Below are 21,002 nucleotides of genomic sequence, written 5' to 3'. Positions count from 1 at the left end.
TGGTGACCTTTGAGAGAGCAGTTGAGGAGAGTGGTGTGGGCAGGAGCTTGTCACGGTCTTCAGTAATGAGCATAAACTACATAAAAATTTGTTTCCCTATAAATCAAAATGCCAATGCTGGTTGAGAAATTTTTGAAAAACCGCATACTTTTTATCTTCATCTCTATTCTTTGTCTTTTAACCTAAAAACAGGTCACATGTGCTTTCCTGGTTCTCTATAGTACACACAATGTGAAGCCCCAAAGGCTTAATAAATCAATACAACAGAAACTTACCTTTTGGTATCTGGCATGCCCATTCAAGTTCTATATCACAAGCAAAAGGTCTTAAGTAAATAATCAAATCCCTGTATTCATAAAAATGCCAACGTCTTCTCCAATGCATTTGGCTGACCTATAAGAAGGGCAGTAATCACAAAATGCATTAAGATGTCCAGTAGACATTTCGTTTTATTTAGTATTTGCTCAAAGGTCAACATATGTTCATGTAATAAGCATGGTTACCATCACCTGGAAGATGTAGGCAGTCATTTCTGTCTGAAACCCTATTCATAAAAGATCTTTCATCTTTTCCTGTGATACAAAGTGAGAGGTTGATAAAAACAGGACTACTCTATACAGATAACTAAAACATCTAGTTTTAAATGAACAGAGGCTAATGATGACTATGTCTAATGGTTTTTTCTCGGTCCTCATCCTCCTTGACCACCCTGTGGCAATTGGCATTGTCGAGGAGGCAGCATGGGGGACTGGGAGGAATGCTGGGTCTAGAGCCAAATGTTCAAATCCTAGTTCTGCCACTCATTGCCTGTGTAACCCTGGGCAGTCATTTAATTTCTCTGGGCCTGAGTTTTCTCATCTGTAAAATAAGTGAGTTGAACTAGATGACCTCAGTGATTTTTCCCAATCCATAATCTATGATTCCATGACTACCTTGTTTTTCTTGACTTTCCCTCCTCCCTTGGTTTCTGACATACGACGTTCTTCTAGATTTCCCCCTCCTTTGATCATTCCCTCTAGAGTTCCTCTTTCCCCTGACACCCTAATGGCCCCATGGTTTTCAGTCACCTGGCCTCAACCTTAGGCCTCTTTGGCTCCTCCTTCTTTCTTGTTCACCATCCCCAATCAATCAGATCCCTTCTTCGCAATGTCTATCCCCAGTCTTCTCTTTCTGTCACCATTATCCCTGTTCTTTTTGAGGTCTTCATCACTTCATGCCTAGACATCTGAAATGGCTATTCAGTTGGTCTCCCTAACTCCAGGGTCTCCTGACCCCACATTGAGCTTACTAAAATTACCATTTTGATATTTTAAAAAACCTTCTGGCACACAGACTTTCTGGCCATCTATTGTTTAAAGGACAAAGTCCAATCTCCTTATCCTGAGATTTGAGTGCATATATAACCTAAACTTGACCTCCTTTTCCAAACATCTTCTGATACTACTCTGTGTGATCTCTTTGATCAGCCAAGGTGGTCTACTCACTTCCTGCTGAATATAGCTTATATTTTCCTACCTTTGAACTTCTGTTTATGTCATAAGCATGACAAGAATACCTTCCCTTGTATTCTCTACCTATCAAAATCCTTTCCATCTTACAAGGTCCAGTTCTAGGATCATCTTTCTCATGAAGACTTCCATTTGAAACATCCTCTCTGAGCTACTAGAGCATTTACTGTCTGCACCACTTCCCTGGCCACTTGCTTATTGCCTTATGCAGATAATTAGCTTTTTATGTACATATCTATGTCTATATATGTATCTTTTCTTATAAATTTGATTATAGGGGCAGCTAGATGGTGCAGTGGTTAAAGTGCTGGCCCTGGATTCAGGAGTACCTGAGTTCAAATCTGGCCTCAGACACTTGACACTTACTAGCTGTGTGACCCTGGGCAAGTCACTTAACCCCCATTGCCCCACCAAAACAAACAAACAAAAAACAAATAAATTTGATTATAAGCTAAATGTGGACATAGTCTTTCTTTTAAAAATTTCTCAGAGGTCTTTGTATAGGGTCCTTTCACATAGTAGTCACTCACTACATATCTTTGATTGACTGAAAAAAAACACCCATATTTTCATTAAGTATCCTGTGGTATCCAATCATTGAACTTACTTTGAAAGCAGCACAATCTCTAATGTCATAATCTTCCTGAAACTCATCTGATATGACCACAGTAGAGACCTGTAGAAGAAAGAGAACTCTGAGAATTACAAGTTTACCTGATAAAAGATTTGCAGTTCAGAAGAGCAGTTAGTACATAGGGTTCCAGACAGGGTATACTTCCAGAATTAGGGATCAAGGTCAGAGGGCATATTCTATGAAACAGAAATATGTAAAATCAGTTGGCTGCAAAAGTAATCCAATTGCAGAGATCATTTATAAATGGGTTTCTGAAAATTTGAGTTTTTCTCCCAAGACTGAAAAGAAAGTTTATGTCTCCCCAAATGTCCATTAAGAATACTGAAATAAGGGGCAGCTAGGTGGCGCAGTGGATAGAGCACTGGCCCTGGAGTCAGGAGTACCTGAGTTCAAATCCGACCTCAGACACTTAACACTTACTAGCTGTATGACCCTGGGCAAGTCACTTAACCCCGATTGCCTCACTAAAAAAAAAAAAAAGAAAAAAATACTGAAATAATACTACACAAATTTCTATAGTGCTTAGCAGCCACAGAAAGCTTTACAAATATAGGATCATGGATTTTGTGCTGAAAAGGAACTCATGGACACCCAGACCAACCCCTTTCTTTTACACATGAGTAAGCTGAGGACCAGGAGGTTGTGATTTGCCCAAGATCACACAAGTAGTAAGTAGCAGAACTTAGCATCTGAAACCAGATCCTGTCTTCAACTGTTCTTTCCACTGTACCATGCTTGCAATAAGGTAGGTAATAACTTCCCCCTTTTTATAGATAATTTTGCCTTGAACTTACAGGGAAAACTCCTATCTTGATTAGTCTTAAAAACTGAAGCAAGTGTTTAAAGGGCTTCTGCAAGGTCACACAGCTAGTAAATTTTGCAGCAAAGACGTAAATTCAGTGAAAACAACTTCTAATGTCAACTGCAATACTTTCTGCCAGTAAGCTAAGTTATTAAAATGTAAGCAGTAGGATATATCATACTCTAACAAATTATAACAAGTCATGCCTAATTGTGTTGTAAACAAAAAGCACTGATTTGCATGGAGTTTAGGAAAAGGAGAACCTGAGAGTGAGAAATTAGTGTACCTTCAGCATGGGAGGGGGAAAGAGAGTGGGAGGAAGAGAAGTAGGGGTTGGGAGAAAGAGAAAGGAGGGAGATGATTTAAAGCTCTTAAAAAATGGAAAACCCTTACCCACTGGATATAAAAAGGATGCAGTGCTTGAGTACAGAAAACCCTTAATCCAGTTGATAACTGTCCTCAAAGTGAACAAATTTTCCTAACCTGCTAACTCCTACTGATGCTTGCTTCGGTGGTACAGTGGAGTTGCCAGGCCTAGCTAGAGTCAGGAAGATTCATTGTCCTGAGTTCAAATTTGGCCTCAAATACTTTCTAGCTGTTTGACCCTAGGCAAGTCACATAACCCTGTTTGCCTCAGTTTCCTAATCTGTAAAATGAGCTCAAGAAGGAAATGGCAAACCACTGTAGTATCTCTGCCAAGAAAATGCCAAATGGGGTCACGAAGAGTCGGATACAACTGAAAGTGACTGAACAACAAATCTGTTCCTATATGCATCCTTCTACCTTGTCAACCTTCCACTGAACCCCTTGATTTCAGCACCAAGTTGGTGCCATTAACATAGTAATATCCTCTTTCTAGCTTATTGATTTGACTTTCAACCTTGACTTTGACAATTGCTTTGCTTGTTCTCGTTCTCTCTCTCTCTCTCTCTCTCTCTCAGTTCTCATTCCCAGTTCCATCCATACTGTGAAAAAAAAAAGCTACTTTTGACTTCTGGTAACCCTGGACAAGTCCCTTAGCCTCTGTTTTCTTAGGTTTCCTCAACTGTGGAATGGGGATAATAATAGTTCCTACCTCTCAGGGTTGTTGTGAGGACCAAATAAGATGATATTGTAAAGTACTTAGACAGTGTCTGGCACACGATAGGTGCTATACATGTACTTATTCCTTCCCTTCCCTCCTCCTGAGGTGGCTTATTTTATTAATCTGGCTGTTCCACAGCACACTAATTTTAGATGACCAAGGCTGCTTCCTTGGACAGAGCTATCCATGGAATATAGAAAGCTAACTGACTGAGCTGCCTTGGCCCAATGGAAAAATGGCTCAGCCGCACAGAACTCCCTTTGTTTTTTATGCTGTGTAAACAACACTGAATTTTAAATTTGTTTCCTGAGGTAGATTTACCTGCCTTGAAGGACTGACTATTCTATATATGTGATCGGTACCTGTTGTCCTCACAGATATTCCTCCCACTTTGCACTAATAATACTTGTTTGTAAATCTGACTCTTGTTAGTACAGTCAGCTTAAATTGGTTGATCAAAGCACTACTGGACAAATTGACAAAATTAAGTCTCTCAGCTTGCAAAGCAGAAGAACAGACCCTAGACCAATGGTAACTTCCATAAAGATGTAGGAACCCCATAAGGTCCAGTCTGAGCAACAAAATCTTTTAGCAGCAACAAAATGTTATTTTCATACTTTTGCACCTGAAGACTCTGAGATATTAAGATTTATTTTTTCTTTTTAACCAGAAGATTAAAATGATGAGGAAAGACCACATCATTGTGAATTATTGGGGGAAGGGTTCCAAAATAAGAAAAGCCATTTATTAGAGCCCTAATTTCAAAATCAGACAAGAGAGTTGGTAGGGAGAGCACTAGGTAGAGTCCACAAAAATCTCACAAAGTGCCACATAAATTTAAGCTATTATTATTGCTACTGACATGTGAGACTCCGGGGATTGTCTGAATTTTAGTTTCTGTAATATGAATCTGTAAAACTAATCATAGTAATAATAATAATACTGACTAACATTTATATAACACTTTAAGGTTTACAAAGCACTTTACAAATATTATCTTTACAAATATTTATCCTCACAACAATCCTGTGAGTTAAGTGCTATTATTATTCCCATTTTACAGATGAGAAAACTGAATGCCTATACTACTAACCTCACAGGGTGGTTGTACTGAATCAAATGAGAATTTTTAAAAGGGCTTTGTATACTACAAAGGGGATAGCAAATGGGACTGGGATTTCACTGGTTTAGGGAATTACTTTAGAAGGCAACTCCTTCGAACCAAAAGAGGTTAGCACCTTTTCTGTTAGCTTAGAGTCCTGACTCTGAGCTACCCAGAGCACTGAAAGGTTAATTAACTTGACCAAGGCCACAAAGCTAGAATCTCTCAGAGGCAGGACTTGAACTTTGGTGCTCCTGGCTGTAAGGTGACACTGTACCTCCAACTATAAAACACTCTACAAATATAAGGTATTTGTTATTATAAATCAGACCACACTATGGGGGCCGCAAGGATTCTTAAACATTGACATGGATGATTTACCTTCCTATAATCAAATTATTCCATTAAAACAAGTTCCTCATCCAAAATGCAAAACTAAGCCCCAAACTGCCCCCACCAAACATGGTTTTCCAGGGAAATATAATTGTAAGGAAAAAAAAGAGAGAAAGGCAAAAGATTAACTCACCGGTGTATCATCACTCCATTGCCAAGATCCTTGAGAATCTGGACTCCTTTTATTTAATCCTACCCATATCCAACGCTGGTCACTATGTGAGGAGAAAGGGAAAGGGGACAGGGAAAGAGTGGGGAAAGTTTGATCAACATATTTTCCAAAGAGTATTAGGAGGCACTATCTGAAGAGTAAACAGAATTCTCCTTGAGTATTGCATTTATTCATTGTTTAAGGACAAAATTTTTGGAAAGGCATTGATGCTAGGTATTGTGGCTATACAGGGTGTCCCCAAAGTCTTGCAAAGTTTTAAACTTTAAAAGTAATAAGGTATAATAGCATTAGTAGCTTTAAGCTACATTAAGATTTTGGAACATCCTGTCTAACATGACCCATCCCTCATGTGCATTTATAATCTACTTGGGAAGATAACACATGTACATATAAAAAGAAAACACAGTATGAATTACATGGTGGGACACACATGTTAAAAGTTCAAAAGAAGAGATCCCCATGGGCTTCAGTGGTCTTAGGAAACATCACAGAGAAGAAAGTTGACCACGAGTTCATTTCTGAAGGACAGAGATCATTCAGATAAGAAGGAAAGCAGGCATTCAAACAAGAGGAAATTATAGATGCAAAAGTAAATGTAATATTAGACAGTGTTTTGTCTTCTTGACTTTTTCTGGACAGATATCATCCCCTGAAGTCTATTAGAGGACATAAGGCCATAGAAGTGCCTCAGCTATCTAGCACAATTGAAGGAGAGCATGTTTGTGGGTAAATTAATTTTCTATTTAACCAAATATTTATTTTAATTCAATTCAATAACCATTTACTAAGTCCTTATTATGTTAGGAACTGTGGTAGTAGCCACTGAGGATACAAAATGAAACAGTCCTTGACTTCAAGGAAATTATATTTTATTGGTGCAAACCAACTGTTTCATTGGGAAAAAAAAGATTTATAAATTTACAAAAAGATTCACATATTGCCATATGAAAAAATGCCCTAAATCACTATTGATTAGATAAATGAAAATTAAAACAACTCAGAGGTACCATCTCACACCTATTAGATTGGTTAATATGACAAAAAGGGAAAATAATAAATGCTGGAGAAGCTGTGGAAAAAATGGGACACAAATGCATTGTTGGTGGAGTTGTGAATGGATCCAACGATTCTGGAGAGCAATTTGGAACTATGCCCAAAGCACTATGGGGCTGTGCATACCCTTTGACCTAGCAATACCACTACTAGAATTGTATCCCCAAAAAGTCATGAAAAGGGGAAAAGGACCCACATATACAAAAATATTTATAGTAGCTCTCTTTTTGGTGGCAAAGAATTGTAAATCAAGGGGATACCCATAAATTGGGGAATGGCTGAACAAATGTGGTATATGAATGTAATGAAATACTATTATACTATAAGAAATGATGAGCTGGCAGATTTCAGAAAAAACTAGAAATACTTAAGTGGACTGATGTGGAGTGAAATGAGCAGAACCAAAAGACCATTGCACACATTAACAGAAACAATGTGTGATGATCAAATGTGATAGATTTAGCTCTTCTTAGCAATACAATGATCCAAGATAATTCCAAAGGACTCATGATGGAAAATGCTTTCCACATCCAGAAAAAAACACAAAAACCTGTGGAATCGAAATGCAGATTAAACCATACTGTTTCTACTTTTTTTTTGAGGCTTTCCCTTTTTGTTCTGATTCTTCTTTCACAACATGGCTAATGCAGAAATATGTTTAATGTGATTGTACATATATAACCTATATCAGATTGTTTTCTGTCTTGAGGAAGGGGGAGGGAAGAAGGGAGGGAGGGAAAAACTGGAACTCAAAATCTTATAAAAACAGATGTTGAAAGTTTTCTTTACATGTAACTAGAAAATAATAAAATACTTTTAAGATTAAAAAAATTAGTGATTTCTCTTACCTTAATAGAGCATAATGAACATGATTTAACTTTCTGGTTGCTACCATGATGACCAATTATTACACTGCACAAGAGTTCATATGGGGGGCAGCTAGGTGGTGCAGTGGATAGAGCACCAGCCCTGGATTCAGGAGAACCTGAGTTCAAATCCAGCCTCAGATACTTGACACTTACTAGCTGTGTGACCCTGGGCAAGTCACTTAACCCCAAATACCTCACCAAAAAAAAAAAAAAGAGTTCATATGGGTTGTTGGCCTGAATCTATACTGTGCCTGGGTTACAAGGCCTGGAAAATATCTTTCAAGAAATTACCAAAGAAAACTTCCCTGATATATCAGAACCAGAGGGCAAAATAGAAATTGAAAGAATCCACTGATCACTGCCTGAAAGAGATCCTAAGAAGAAAACTCCCAAGAACATCATAGCCAAAATCCAGAGCTCACAAATTGAGGAAAAAGTATTGCAAGTAGCCTAAAAGGAACAATTCAAATATCATGGAGCAACAGTCAGAATTACACAAGATTTAACAGCTTCACATTAAACAACCAGAGGGCTTGGAATATGATATACCAGAAGGCAAAGGAGTTGAGTTTATTGAATATAATCTTTCAAAATTAATTACTGAATCAAACAGCTTGGACAGAGTTCTCTTACATTGTTTTCTTAGTTTTAACAATATAAAAATTTTAACTTTAATAACAAAAAATTCTACTAATGAAGCATTAGAAACAATTTTTCTTCTTTCCTTTATTTAATCAAATTAATCAAAGGCTTATCTATCTTATTTTTTTTCATAAAACCAGCTCCTAGTTTTATTTATTAGTTCAATGGTTTTATTTTTTTCAGTTTTATTAATTTCTCTTTTGATTTTCAGGATTTCCAATTTGGCATTTAATTGAGGATTTTTAATTTGTTCATTTTCTAGTTTTTTTTAGTTTCAAGCTCAATCCATTGATCTGCTTTTTCTCTATTTTATCAATATAAGCAGTTAAGAGAGAGAAAATTTCCCCTAAATACTGCTTTGGTTGCATCCCACAAATTTTGACATATTGTCTCATTGTTGTAATTTTCTTCAATGAAATTATCAATTGTTTCTATGATTCGTTCTTTGATACACTTTTTTAAAGGATTAGATTATTTAATTTCTAATTAATTTTAATCACTCTTAATTGTTCATTATTGAATGTATTTTTTTTTGCATTATGATCTGAAAAGGATGTATTTACTATTTCTGCTCCTCTGCATTTGGTTGTGAAGTTTTAATGTCCTAATACATGGTCTATTTTTGTGCAGGTGTCATGTACTGCTGAGAAAAAGGTATATTACTTTCTATTCCATTAAATTTTCTCCAGAAATCTGTCACATCTAACATTTCCAGAATTCTATTCACTTCCTTCTTGTTTATTTTTTTGCTTAGATTTATCTAGTTCTGAGAGGGGAAGTATAGTTTTGTTATCTATTTCTTCCTATAACTCATTCAACTTTTCCTTCAAAAATTTAGATGCTATAACATTTGGTGCATATATATTAAGTATTGCTATGACTTCATTGTCCGTGCTATTTTTCAGCAAGATATAGTTTTCTTCTTTATCTCTTATGATTAGATCTATTTTTGCTTTTGCTTTGTCTGAAATCATGATTGCTACCCCTGCTTTTTTTTTTTTTGCTTCAGCTGAAGCATAATAGATTCTATTCCAGTCTCTTACCTTTATCCTGTGTGTATCTCTCTGCTTCACATGTGTTTCTTATAAACAACATATTGTAGGATTTTGGTTTTTAATCCATTCTACTATCCACTTTCGTTTAATGGGTGAATTCATCCCATTCAGATGCAGTTATGATAACTGTTTATTTCCCTCCATACTATTTTCTGCTTGTTTATTCCTCCCACCCTTTTGCTCCTCATAAATGTTTAATTTCTGATCACTGCCTTCCCATATATCCCCTTCCTTTTATTAGTCTTCCTGTTCCCCTTCTATCATCCCTGTCCCTTTTTTACTTCCTTATAGGGTAAAATAGGTTTCCATATCAAATTGAGTGTGTATGTCATTCCCTCTTTGAGCCAATTTTGATGAGAGTGAGGTTTAAGTTTTCCTGCCACCCTGCCCCCAATTTCCCCTCCATTATAATAGTTCTTTCATGCCTCTTTTATGTGGGATAATTTATCCTATTCAATCTTCCCCGCTCCTTTCAGTGCAATTTCTTTCTCACTCTTTTATTGTTTTTTGGAGTGTCATCCCATCAGTGTCACCTCATACCCTCTGTCTACATAAACTCCTTCTAATTGTTCTTTTAAGTAATTAAGTTGTTAAGACTTACAAATATTATCTTGTCATATAGAAATATAAGTTGTTTAGCCTTACTGAATTTCTTACATTTTTTCTTATTTCTTTTTTACCTTTTTATGGTCCCCTTGAGTCTTGTATTTGGAGATCATTTTTTTTTTATTCAGCTCTAGCCTTTTAATCAGAAATGCTTTAAAGTCCTCTATTTCATTAAATATCCATTTCCCCCCTGAAAGATTATATTCAATAAACTCAACTCCTATATGTGAAGCTGTTAAATCTTGTGTAATCCTGGTTGTTGTTCCATGATATTTGAATTGTTCCTTTTAGGCTGCTTGCAATACTTTTATCTCAATTTGTGAGCTCTGGATTTTGGCTAAGATGTTCTTGGGAGTTTTCTTCTTAGGATCTCTTTCAGGCAGTGATCAGTGGATTCTTTCTATTTCTATTTTGCCCTCTGGTTCTGATATATCAGGGAAGTTTTCTTTGGTAATGTCTTAAAAGATATTTTCCAGGGGGCAGCTAGGTAGCACAGTGGATAAAGCACCGGCCCTGGATTCAGGAGTACCTGAGTTCAAATCCGGCCTCAGACACTTGGCACTTACTAGCTGTGTGACCCTGGGCAAGTCCCTTAACCCCCATTGCCCTGCAAAAAACAAACAAACAACAAAAAATAAAACAAAACAAAAAGATATGTTCCAGGCTTTTTTTTTTTAAAAATCATGACTTTCAGGTAGCCCAATAATTCTTATATTATCTCTCCTGGATCTATTTTCTTGGTCAGTAGTTTTTTTTTCCAGTGAGAAATTTCATATTTTCTTCTATTTTTTTACTTTTTTGATTTTGTTTTATCATATCTTTATGTCTCATAGAGTCATTAGTTTCCATTTGTTCAATTCTAATTTTTAAATAATTATTTTCTTCAGTGACCTTTTGTACTTCCTTTTCCATTAGTTTTTTTAGGAAGTTAAGGTTGGGGGGTCCTGCTGCTGGGTTGCTATGGTAACAGAGTCTCTTAGCTAGCAGGCCCTAGAGGAGTAATTTTGTTGCAGATCTATCCAAGGGTTGGGGCCCCCTGCTGCTGGGTTATTATGGAAATAGTCTTTCTGAGGCTGTTGGCCAGACTCAGGGTGGGGCTTCACTACTGGTCAGCAGTGGGGTGAAGGCCTCCCTGGTGGCTTATGCTTGGTGTGGGGTAGCTGGTGAGCATCCTTGCTGTGCTGCTCAGATTGCTCACGTGCCTAAGAAGCTGCTGGTTTTCAGGAGGGTGGGGCCTCACTGGTGGATCGCTCTAGGCTTAAAAACTTCCTGCAGGATCCCTGCTGTGAGGTCTGTTCCTTGGACCTTATTTCCCTCCCACCCAGTAAGACAGACTTTTCAGGCTGGGCTGGTAAGTTCTATCCCTGCTCCTGAAAGGATTCTGAGGCAGTTTTCGAGTTATTTGGAGGGAAATCTGGGAGAGCTTCAGAGGGTTCCTTTCTTACTCCACCATCTTGGCACAGGAAGTTCTTAAGCTGAATCTTGAAGGAAACTAGGGGTTCTAAGGGGCAAAGGTGAGGAGGGGGCATATCTAAGGCACTGAAGGCAGGCTGTGCAAAGGCTCAGAGGTGAGTGTCACATATGAGGGATGACAAGAAAGCCAGTTAGCTTGGACCAGAGAGTATGTGGGAGTCAAGTCTATGAATATAAGCTCCTTGGGGGAAGGAATTAGCTCATCCTTTGTTTTTGCATCCCCAGAGCCCAGATGGGCGTAGCCCACAGTAGGGGCTTAATAAATTCTTTTTGATGACCAGAATGGTAAATTGCAACCAGGTTGTAAAGAGTTTTTTTTTTTTTATTATTTTTTTTTAGTGAGGCAATGGGGGGGTTAAGTGACTTGCCCAGGGTCACACAGCTAGTTAGTGTTAAGTGTCTGAGGCCGGATTTGAACTCAGGTACTCCTGACTCCAGGGCCAGTGCTCTATCCACTGCGCCACCTAACTGCCCCTGTAAAGAGTTTTAAATGCCCAACAGAGGGGTTCCTATTTAACCCTAAACTCAGTGGGGTTTATTGAGTAGGGAAGTGACATGATAATAATGGCTTATTAAAATAATTGCTAGCATTTATAGAGTATTTTAAGGTTTGCCAAGTACTTTTCATGTATTATCTCATTAGATCTTCACAACCACCCTGTCAGGTCAGATGTGAGAGAGGTAAGTAACTTGCCCAAGGTTACATAGCTAGTAACTGAGGTAAGAACTGAATTCAGGTCTTCCTGGCTTCCAAGTCCAAAACACTATCCACTCTACTACCTAGCCACCTAAAATCAGAGCTGCCTTTTAGGAAAATCTACAGTCATCCAGAGGATGAAATGGAGTAAAGAGAGACTGGGGGCAGAGTCACCATTTAGGACAGTACTGGAGTAGTCCAGGGAAGATATGAGGAAAGTCTAAACTAATAAAATAAATAAATAATATCTCTAAAACAAACAAAAAAAAATGAAAATGATTGGGAAAAAGACGTATACAATAAATCAATCAGATAAAAGTCGGCCACCTAGAATCCACAAGGAACTGAGAAAACTATAATATTTCCCAAATGAAGCAGGAGTCAAAGGGTATTTTCAAAGGAGAAAATGGAAATTGTTAATAACTACATTGAAAGGTATTCAAATTCCCTAATAACTGTGAAAATGTGAATTAAGACAACTGCATAAAAATGACAAAACTCATTGCTAAACTAAAGGAAATAGGTGGGAAGGGCATGCTAATACATGGCTGGTGGCAATGGTGGACTGGAGGGACAAATGCTTTGAAGAACAATACATGATAATTACAAAACTGATCTCAACAGTGAAATTTCAGACAGATTTGTAATCAGACTGAAACCAAATGTTTTTTGTTCATTATTTGTTAATTTATTTGGTTTCACTTTGTTAAATGCTAAGAGGTATATATGAGAGTGTACTCTTGTTTTGTATGTTTATTCCATTATTTGTTTCTGATGTTGTGCAAAATCCTTTTATCCCTACCATCTTTGCCAATAAATTCTGCAATTTGGTTGATGAAAATCCTCCTTTTACTAATAGTTAAAACAAAGATGTTATTTCTTTATTATGATTTAAATACTTAAATCACTGATCCAGTTACAGTTAACTTTGTATCCTAGGCTTTGGGAGATCATATTTCAGTGATTCCCTTGCTAGGACATTATCCTAAAAATGTCCTAAGAAATGAAAAAAAAACCCCAACTATGTACTTTATAACAGCAAAAAAACTTAAAACAAACCACACACTTAAGGATTAGAGAATTGCTGTCTGCCCCATGCCTTGATAATGTTTAGTGGATCCTTATTGTTTTGTTTTGTTTTTGTGGGGCAATGGGAGTTAAGTGACTTGCCCAAGGTTACACAGCTAGTAAGTGTCAAGTGTCTGAGGCCGAATTTGAACTCAGGTCCTCCTGAATCCAGGGCTGGTGCTTTATCCACTGTGCTACCTAGCTGCCCCCAGTGGCTCCTTATTATCTGCAGGATCAAATAAAAAAGACTCTGTTTGGCTTTTTAAAGCCCTTAGAAGCCTGTCTGCTTCCTACCTGTTCAATCTTACAACTCAATCCCTTCCCATATTCTGTGAACCATCAACACTGCTCTTGTTCCTTATACAGATAACACATCTCCCCATTCCATGTTTTAGTACTGGCTGTCCCCCATGTCTGGAATCCTCTCTCTCTTCATCTCCACCTACTTTCCCTCAAGACTCAGCCCCAATCCTGCTTTCTGTATACCTTTCCTGGTCCTCCCTCACTGCTATGCCCTTCCCCCTACCCGAGATCACCTTCCATTTACTCTGTATACATCTTGTATGTATATGTATACACGTAAACATACAAACACATCTATGTTTACATATTGTGTCCATCATTAAAATGTGAGCTCCTTGAGGACAGGGGTAGTTTTTTCCTTTGTCTGCCCAGGGTTTATTGTACCACCTGGCATAACAAATGCTTGTTGACTGACTACATTTACTACAGCCCACTAGGACATTGGCATCTGCATATATTGTTTGCATGTAAAATCAAAATGATCACTTTATCTCAAACAAGCTCTTCCCTCTTAACTTTCCTAATTTTTCCATGGTATCATCAATTCCTCTCATTACCCAGGCCCAAAACCTCAGAATTACTCTTGATTCCTTCCCCTTCCCTTGTTTCCCATATTCCATCAGTCGCCAAGTCCCGTTTGTTGTGTTTTTTTTTTCTATTTCCTCAATATCTCTCTTACCTGTTCCTTCCTTTTGATTCCCACTGTAACCACCCTCACTCGAGGCCTCCTTATCTCTTTTCTGTATTTGTGCAGTAGCCTGACTGGTATCCTCATTTCTAGTTTCTTTGTACTCCATTTCATCCTACACATTGCTGCCCAAAATAACATTCTTAACTTATCGCTCTGATCACATCACCCTAACCTGAGTTTCCCTACCCTCCATTTCTTCCTACCCAAATTTTATCTGTCCTTCCATTGAGGCTCAGTTCAAATGTTACTGCTCCCATAGAGCCATCCCTGATTGTCCCAGTGATCTGCACTTCCTCGGAAAACCCACACCCCTTTTTAATACTCTGCTCAGGGTACTCATTACATTCCACTGCTGTAGTTTTTTTGTCCTTATCTACTTTATAGTGCTACTATGAGGACAGTGATTTATACTTTAGAATTGGGGGTCACTGTTATGATAGTCATCATTTTTGTTTCTCCTAGATTGTAATTTCCTTGACAGTTGTGGCTACATCTCATTCATTTTGTATCTTCCCTACCTCCTATCAGTTTTTAAAAATAACTTTCAGGGGGCAGCTAGGTGGCACAGTGGATAAAGCACTGGCCCTGGATTCAGGAGTACCTAAATTCAAATCCGGCCTCAGACACTTGACACATACTAGCTGTGTGACCCTGGGCAAGTCACTTAACCCCCATAGCCCCACCAAAAACAAAACAAAACAGAACAAACAAAAAAATAACTTTCAAGTGCTATATCAATGCTAGTTATTATTATCTAACAGGCACTTAATAAATGCTCATTGAAAGAATATTCTCCCAGAGGATGTAAAATATAAATACACAAAGGACACCACTATGATATTTACTTGTTATAATTTGCTCTTAAAGTTATTACCTCAGCTGGCTCTTTAGAAAATTAAGAAATTCCTTCATCTCATCCATCTGGTTGAAACTAGGAAGATGTGCTCCAAGCGCCTGACAGAATCTTTCAGCTTCTTCCCAAGTTCTTTTTCTTACAACTCTCTCTTGGTGAAACAGCTTTAAAAAGTAAAAAAAAAAAAAAAACAATTCAATTTCTAGTAGCACTAAGATATGGGGTCACTTTATTTATTTCTAAGATTTGGGGAAAATAAGCCAAGAACCTAATAATAAGAACCCCATACTTTAGAGTGACGAAGCATTTGACTTTTAAAAGATTTGAAAATGATCGCATTGAGTGACTGAGTTACAAGGAGTATATGAGGGGAGAAGGACAATGTGACAAAGTCATCATACAAATATCAACAATGACAATAGGAAGAGATTGTTGATGTTGTTGTTCAGTCATTTTTCAGTCATGTCCAACTCTTCATGACCCTGTTTGGGGTTTTCTTGGCAAGATACTAGGTTGGCTTGCCATTTCTTTCTCCAGATCATTTTATAGATGAGGAAACTGAGGCGAACAGGGTTAAGTGACTTGCCCAAGGTCACACAGCTAGTCAGTGTCTGAGGGCAAATTTGAACTCAGAAAGACTCATCTTCCTGACTCCAAGCCAGGTACTCTACCCACTGCGCCAATTAGCTGCCCACAGGAAAAGGTAGGTCATCGTCTAATAATGTTAAAGGGTTAATTTAATGAAGCATGTTGTTTTACCTTATAGCAGGAAAGCCCTGTTGGTAAACTGTGCCATCCACTGGGACAGGGATCATCGGGTTTAGGAACTGCTTCCTCATGCTCTGGGGGCCCAATTCTTTTCTTGCAAATAGAAAGTGCTCTGAAGCTTTTACAATCCTTGACCTCCCATTTTCCGAGTGATTTTCCACTTGCAAAAGCCACACATCCACCCGGCGAAGCTAAAATTCAGTCAGTGAATTAAAAGGTTAGTTTTTGTTGTTGTTCTTGTTGTTTCTAAACAAAGCAATACCCATAATTTCTACTATCTCTATTCTTTCTTTTGAGGGGAAAAAGAAGGGCAAAGGAAAAGGGGAAGGAGGAAGTGAAAGGAATAAGGAATTAAATAATACTAGATGAACAAGAGATCTCAGTTAACTTAGGCACTTATCTTGGTCCAAGCAGCAAAATTCAGACCTCAAAACAAAGTAACACTTAACCATGGGACCTTTGTTGATATGATTCAATCTATTTTTTTTTCCAACAAGGTTATTCTGGCAGCTGTGTGTAGGAACTACTGGCAAAAATAGGTGGTCAGGGGTACTTGGGTGGCACAGTGGATAGAGCACTGGCCCTGGATTCAGGAGGAACTGAGTTCAAATCCGGTCTCAGATACTTGACACTTACTAGCTGTGTAACCCTGGGCAAGTCACTTAATCCTCATTGCCACGCAAAAAAAAAGGTGGTCAAAATCTAAAGAGGGTAGCAAAGAAAAGCTAGAAGAAAGCAGAACTGAGATGTCAAAGCTTCTTTCCTTTCTTAATTTATACCAAATAAGCAAGCTGTGTGGTTTTCACACTTTATATTTACAACTACTATATGTAAGGATATGACAGGGCTTCCCAAACAGTGAGGATGAGCATAGTCTGATTCCCTTCAAGTCCTGAGATCAGGGGTTGCCAATATAAAGTGAAATCTGAGCGAGGGCAGTGAGGGGCCCTCTGTCGACTATACTTTTCTCCTTTCTAGGACTCTAAGACTGATGGTGGCAGCAGCAACTTGCTTAGACTTCCAAGTAATGGTTGGGGATCCTTGGAATATAAATTCCCAGGTCAGACTGATTTTTTCTAAGATATCACATCATATAAAAGAAAGAAGAGAACTTAGAGATCATTCAGTCCAACCATTTTTTTTTGTTTTTGCATGCTCAGCACCTTGCATAGTACCTAGTATATAGTAGGAACTTAATAAATATTTGCTGATGGCTTGATAAGGAAACTGAGTAACTTCCTTAAGGTCACAGGTAATAAATGGCAGAGTTTGAATTTGAACGTAAATCATTTGGCTTCAGATTCAGAATTCCAGTGATTAACAAACATGAGTGGGAGAAGATTCTTGGATCTTATCTCTAAATCATAGTTTCATGGGAACTCATGACTCTCCAGATCTGAAACTAAAAAGCTTTCTTAATAGATTTACATAGCACTTTAACATTTACAGAGTGCTTTACAAATATTATCTCATTTTCTCTTCACTACAATCAAAGTAGGTGCTATTAGAATCCCCATTTTACATATGAAGAAAGGAAGCAGAAAGAAGTTTTAAAAATGGAAATTTGCCAGTAAACTCAAGTTTTCCTGACTCTAGGTCCAGGACTTTATATACTTCTCTTCCTTTTTTTAAAAAAATGTATTTAAAAATTTTTTATTTAGAATTTTCCCCAAGTTACATGTAAAAAAAACCCCAATTTTTTCATATTTATTTTTTAAAACTTTGTGTTCTAAATTTTCTCCTCCCTCCCTAAGAAATCAAACAATTCAATATGTCATATATGTGCAGTCATGCAAAATGTCTTCACATTAGTCAGGTTATAAAAGAAAATAGACAAAATAACTTTAGAAAGAGGAACTAACAAATAAAATTATACTTCAATCTCTATTCAGATGCCATCAGTTCTTTCTCTGCTGATAGTTTGCATTTTTCATATGTCCTTCTGATAGCATCCTGCTCATCATTTCTTTCACAGTTACTATTGCTAAGTGTATTACCCCCCATCCTATTCCCTCCCCTTGATATTTACTCTACTTTCTATCTTCTTTCACCCTATCCCTCCTCAAAAATGTTTTGCCTTTTACTGACCCCTCCCCAATCTGTCCTCCCTTCCTTTGCTTCTCCTCCCTTATCCCCTTCCCCTCCCACTTTTCCTCAGGGCAAAATATATTACTATACCCACTTGAGTGTGAATGTTATTCCTTCTTTGAGCCAATTCTGATGAGAGTAAGGCTCACTCACTCCCCCACTCCTTCCCCATCTTCCCCTCCACTCCATAAGCTTTTTCTTGTTTCTTTTATGTGAGCTACTTTACCACATTCCACCTCTCCCTTTCCCTTTCTTCCAGTGCATTCCTCTAACCCCTTAACTTTATTTTTTGTTTGTTTGTTTTTTTAGTGAGGCAATTGGGGTTAAGTGACTTGCCCAGGGTCACATAGCTAGTAAGTGTTAAGTGTCTGAGGCTGGATTTGAACTCAAGTACTCCTGACTCCAGGGCCGGTGCTCTATCCACTGCGCCACCTAGCTGCCCCCCCCTTAACTTTATTTTAAAGCTGTCATTATGGGTCAGTTAGGTGACACAGCAGACAGTGCACCAGCCCTGGGACTCAGAAGGCCCCAAGCCCAAATCCGGCCCCAGACATAAGCCACCCCACCCTGCTTGCCCCACAAAAAAACAAGGATAAACAAAAAATAAACACTTTACAAATATCATCCCTTCATATTCAATTCACACCTGTGCCCTGTCTAAATATATTCCTTTCAGCTGCCCTAATACTGAGAAAGTTCTTATGAGTTAGACGTATTATCTTCCCATGTAGGAATGTAAACAGTTTAACCTGTTAATATTCCTCATGATTTCTTTTTCCTGTTTACCTTTTTATGCTTCTCTAGGGTCTTGTATTTGAAAGTCAAATTTTCTATTCAGTTCAGGTCTTTTCATCATGAATGTCTGAAAGTCCTCTTTTTCTTTGAAGTACCATTTTTCCCCCTGAAAGATTATGTTCAGTTTTGCTGGGTAGGTGATTTTTGGTTGTAATCCCAGTTCCTTTGCCCTCCAGTCCTTTAATGTAGAAGCTGCTAGATCTTGTGTTGTCCTGACTGTAGCTCCACAGTATTTGAATTCCTTTTTTCTAGCTGCTTGCAATATTTTCTCCTTGACATGGGATCTCTGGAGTTTGGGTATAATGTTCCTGGAAGTTTTCCTTTTGGGATCTCTTTTCAGGAGGTGATCGTTGAATTCTTTCGATTGCTATTTTACCTTCTGCTTCTAGAATATCAGGGCAATTTTCCCTGACAATTTCTTGGAAGATGATGTCTAAGTTCTTATTGTGGTCATGGTTTTCAGGTAGTCCAATGATTTTCAAATGATCTCTCCTGGATCTATTTTCCAAGTCAGCTGTTTTTCCAAGGAGATATTTCATATTGCCCTCTATTTTTTTATTCATTTGGATTTGATTTATTGTGTCTTGATTTTTCATAAAGTCATTAGCTTCTATTTATTCTATCCTAATTCTTAAACAATGATTTTCAGAAGAGAGCTTTTGTAACTCCTTTTCCATTTGGCTTTTTAAGCTGTTGACTTTTTTTCATGTTCCTCCTGCATCACTCTCATTTATCTTTTCATTTTTTCCTCTACCTCTCTAAATCTTCCCTCTACCTCTCTTGCTTTCTCTTCAAAGTCCTTTTTGAGTGCTTCCATGGCCTGAGAACAATTCATATTTTTCTTGGAAGCTTTGGATGTAAGAGCTTTAACTTTGTTATTATCTTCTTTCTGAGGGTGTATTCTGATCTACCTTGCCATCAAAGAAACTTTAGATGGTCTGCTGTTTTCTCTGCTTGTTCATCTTGACTGCCTATTTCTTGGCTTTTAACTCCTTCTTAATGTGTAGCACTGCTTCCAGATGCACTAACCCTATCTACAGTGGTCTCCTGGGATACAATTAGGCTCATTCTCAGCCTTCCTGGCCTGTAAGTAACCACAGCTTGCTTTCTATTTAACCTGGAAGCAGAAGTCTGATTGAAATCTGATTCTCTATGGTCAGAAGCTTGGGATGCCTGTGCCCCTCCCACATTGAGCTGCTGCCACTAGAGTCAACTTACTGGTTCAGAATATGGGCACTCCGCCCCAGCTCCAGTAGAGACCACAGCTATTTTTCCCTGGCCAACCATGAGCCGAGTTTCAGAAGTAGCTACCAAAGATTCTGAGGCTCTGGAGGCACAGCCTACCTGGGGCTGAATCTGCGCCATGCGCTGAGCTCCTCTCTCATTCCGAATAGCAGGTGATTCCAGTCACCTAATTAAGCCAGCTTTGGCTGGAAAATTGTCTCACTTTGTTCTTTTGTGAGCTATGCTGCTCCAGGAGTTGTCTTATGGCATTATTTTTGGAGTATGTGGATGGGTTTGTCGGGAGTGTGGGAGAGTCACAGCCTTTCCTCTGCCATCTTGGCTCTGCCTCCTATCTACTTCCTTTTCTTAACCCAACCAAACCAACCACATATATTGCCTCTCCTAACCCAAGAGAAGTAGAAAGTTTGGTAATAATACTAGTTAACATTTATACAGTGCTTACTATGTTTCAGGCCCTGCATTATGTGCTTTATAATTATTATCTTATTTGACTTCCATAACAACTTTGGAAGGTAGATGTTATTATTATCCCCACTTTGCAGTTGAGAAAACTGAAAACAAACAAACAAACAAACAAAAAAGGTTGACTTGCTGAGAGTAACATAGCTACTAAGTGTCTGAGGCTAGATTTGAATTCTGGTCCTCGTAACTGCAGGTCTGGTTCCTGACCAATTCTGCCATCTAGCTGCCAATAAACTAGGAATTTTCCAAGTCTACAGGATAGAGGTCAAACACTGACAATGGCTTCCATTAAGTCCCATACTACAGTTACTATATCAGACAAGAATAAGTGAAATTCATATAACTCAAAAATTAGAGAAAGGAGAATGTTTTATAACTTATTGCTGATTATTAGTCTAACCAATTATAACTACAGTTAGTACTCAAAACCATCCAGAGATGGAATAGCTCACCTGCAGATAAAGTTAAATCGCTCCTATCTTGGTCCTGCCTTTCCCTAGCCACCTTTTATGAACAGTTGTTGTTGTTGAATCATTTCAATCATGTCTGACTTTTCATGACCCCATTTGGAGTTTTCTTGGCAGAGATACTGGAGTGATTTGTCATTTTCTTCTCGAGCTCATTTTACAGATGAGTAAA

The 21,002-nt window shown here is 38.1% G+C and overlaps 1 protein-coding gene across 1 annotated transcript in view; it reads right to left on the bottom strand.

The window, feature by feature from the left end:
* Positions 1 to 21,002, bottom strand: part of LY75 (lymphocyte antigen 75) — a 139,777-nt gene that overhangs the window by 58,154 nt on the left and 60,621 nt on the right. Inside the window, exons 12-16 of the mRNA XM_043994952.1 lie at positions 15,765 to 15,964; positions 15,027 to 15,169; positions 5,657 to 5,738; positions 2,116 to 2,184; positions 276 to 393 (exon numbers count right to left, since the gene is read on the bottom strand). Coding sequence (XP_043850887.1) covers positions 276 to 393; positions 2,116 to 2,184; positions 5,657 to 5,738; positions 15,027 to 15,169; positions 15,765 to 15,964 — 612 coding nt within the window. The remainder of the gene's footprint in view (positions 1 to 275; positions 394 to 2,115; positions 2,185 to 5,656; positions 5,739 to 15,026; positions 15,170 to 15,764; positions 15,965 to 21,002) is intronic.

This window comes from Dromiciops gliroides, chromosome 3 (assembly GCF_019393635.1).
Source record: "Dromiciops gliroides isolate mDroGli1 chromosome 3, mDroGli1.pri, whole genome shotgun sequence".
NCBI classification, from domain to species: Eukaryota; Metazoa; Chordata; class Mammalia; order Microbiotheria; family Microbiotheriidae; genus Dromiciops; species Dromiciops gliroides.
This window is presented reverse-complemented; position numbering and strand designations above follow the sequence as displayed.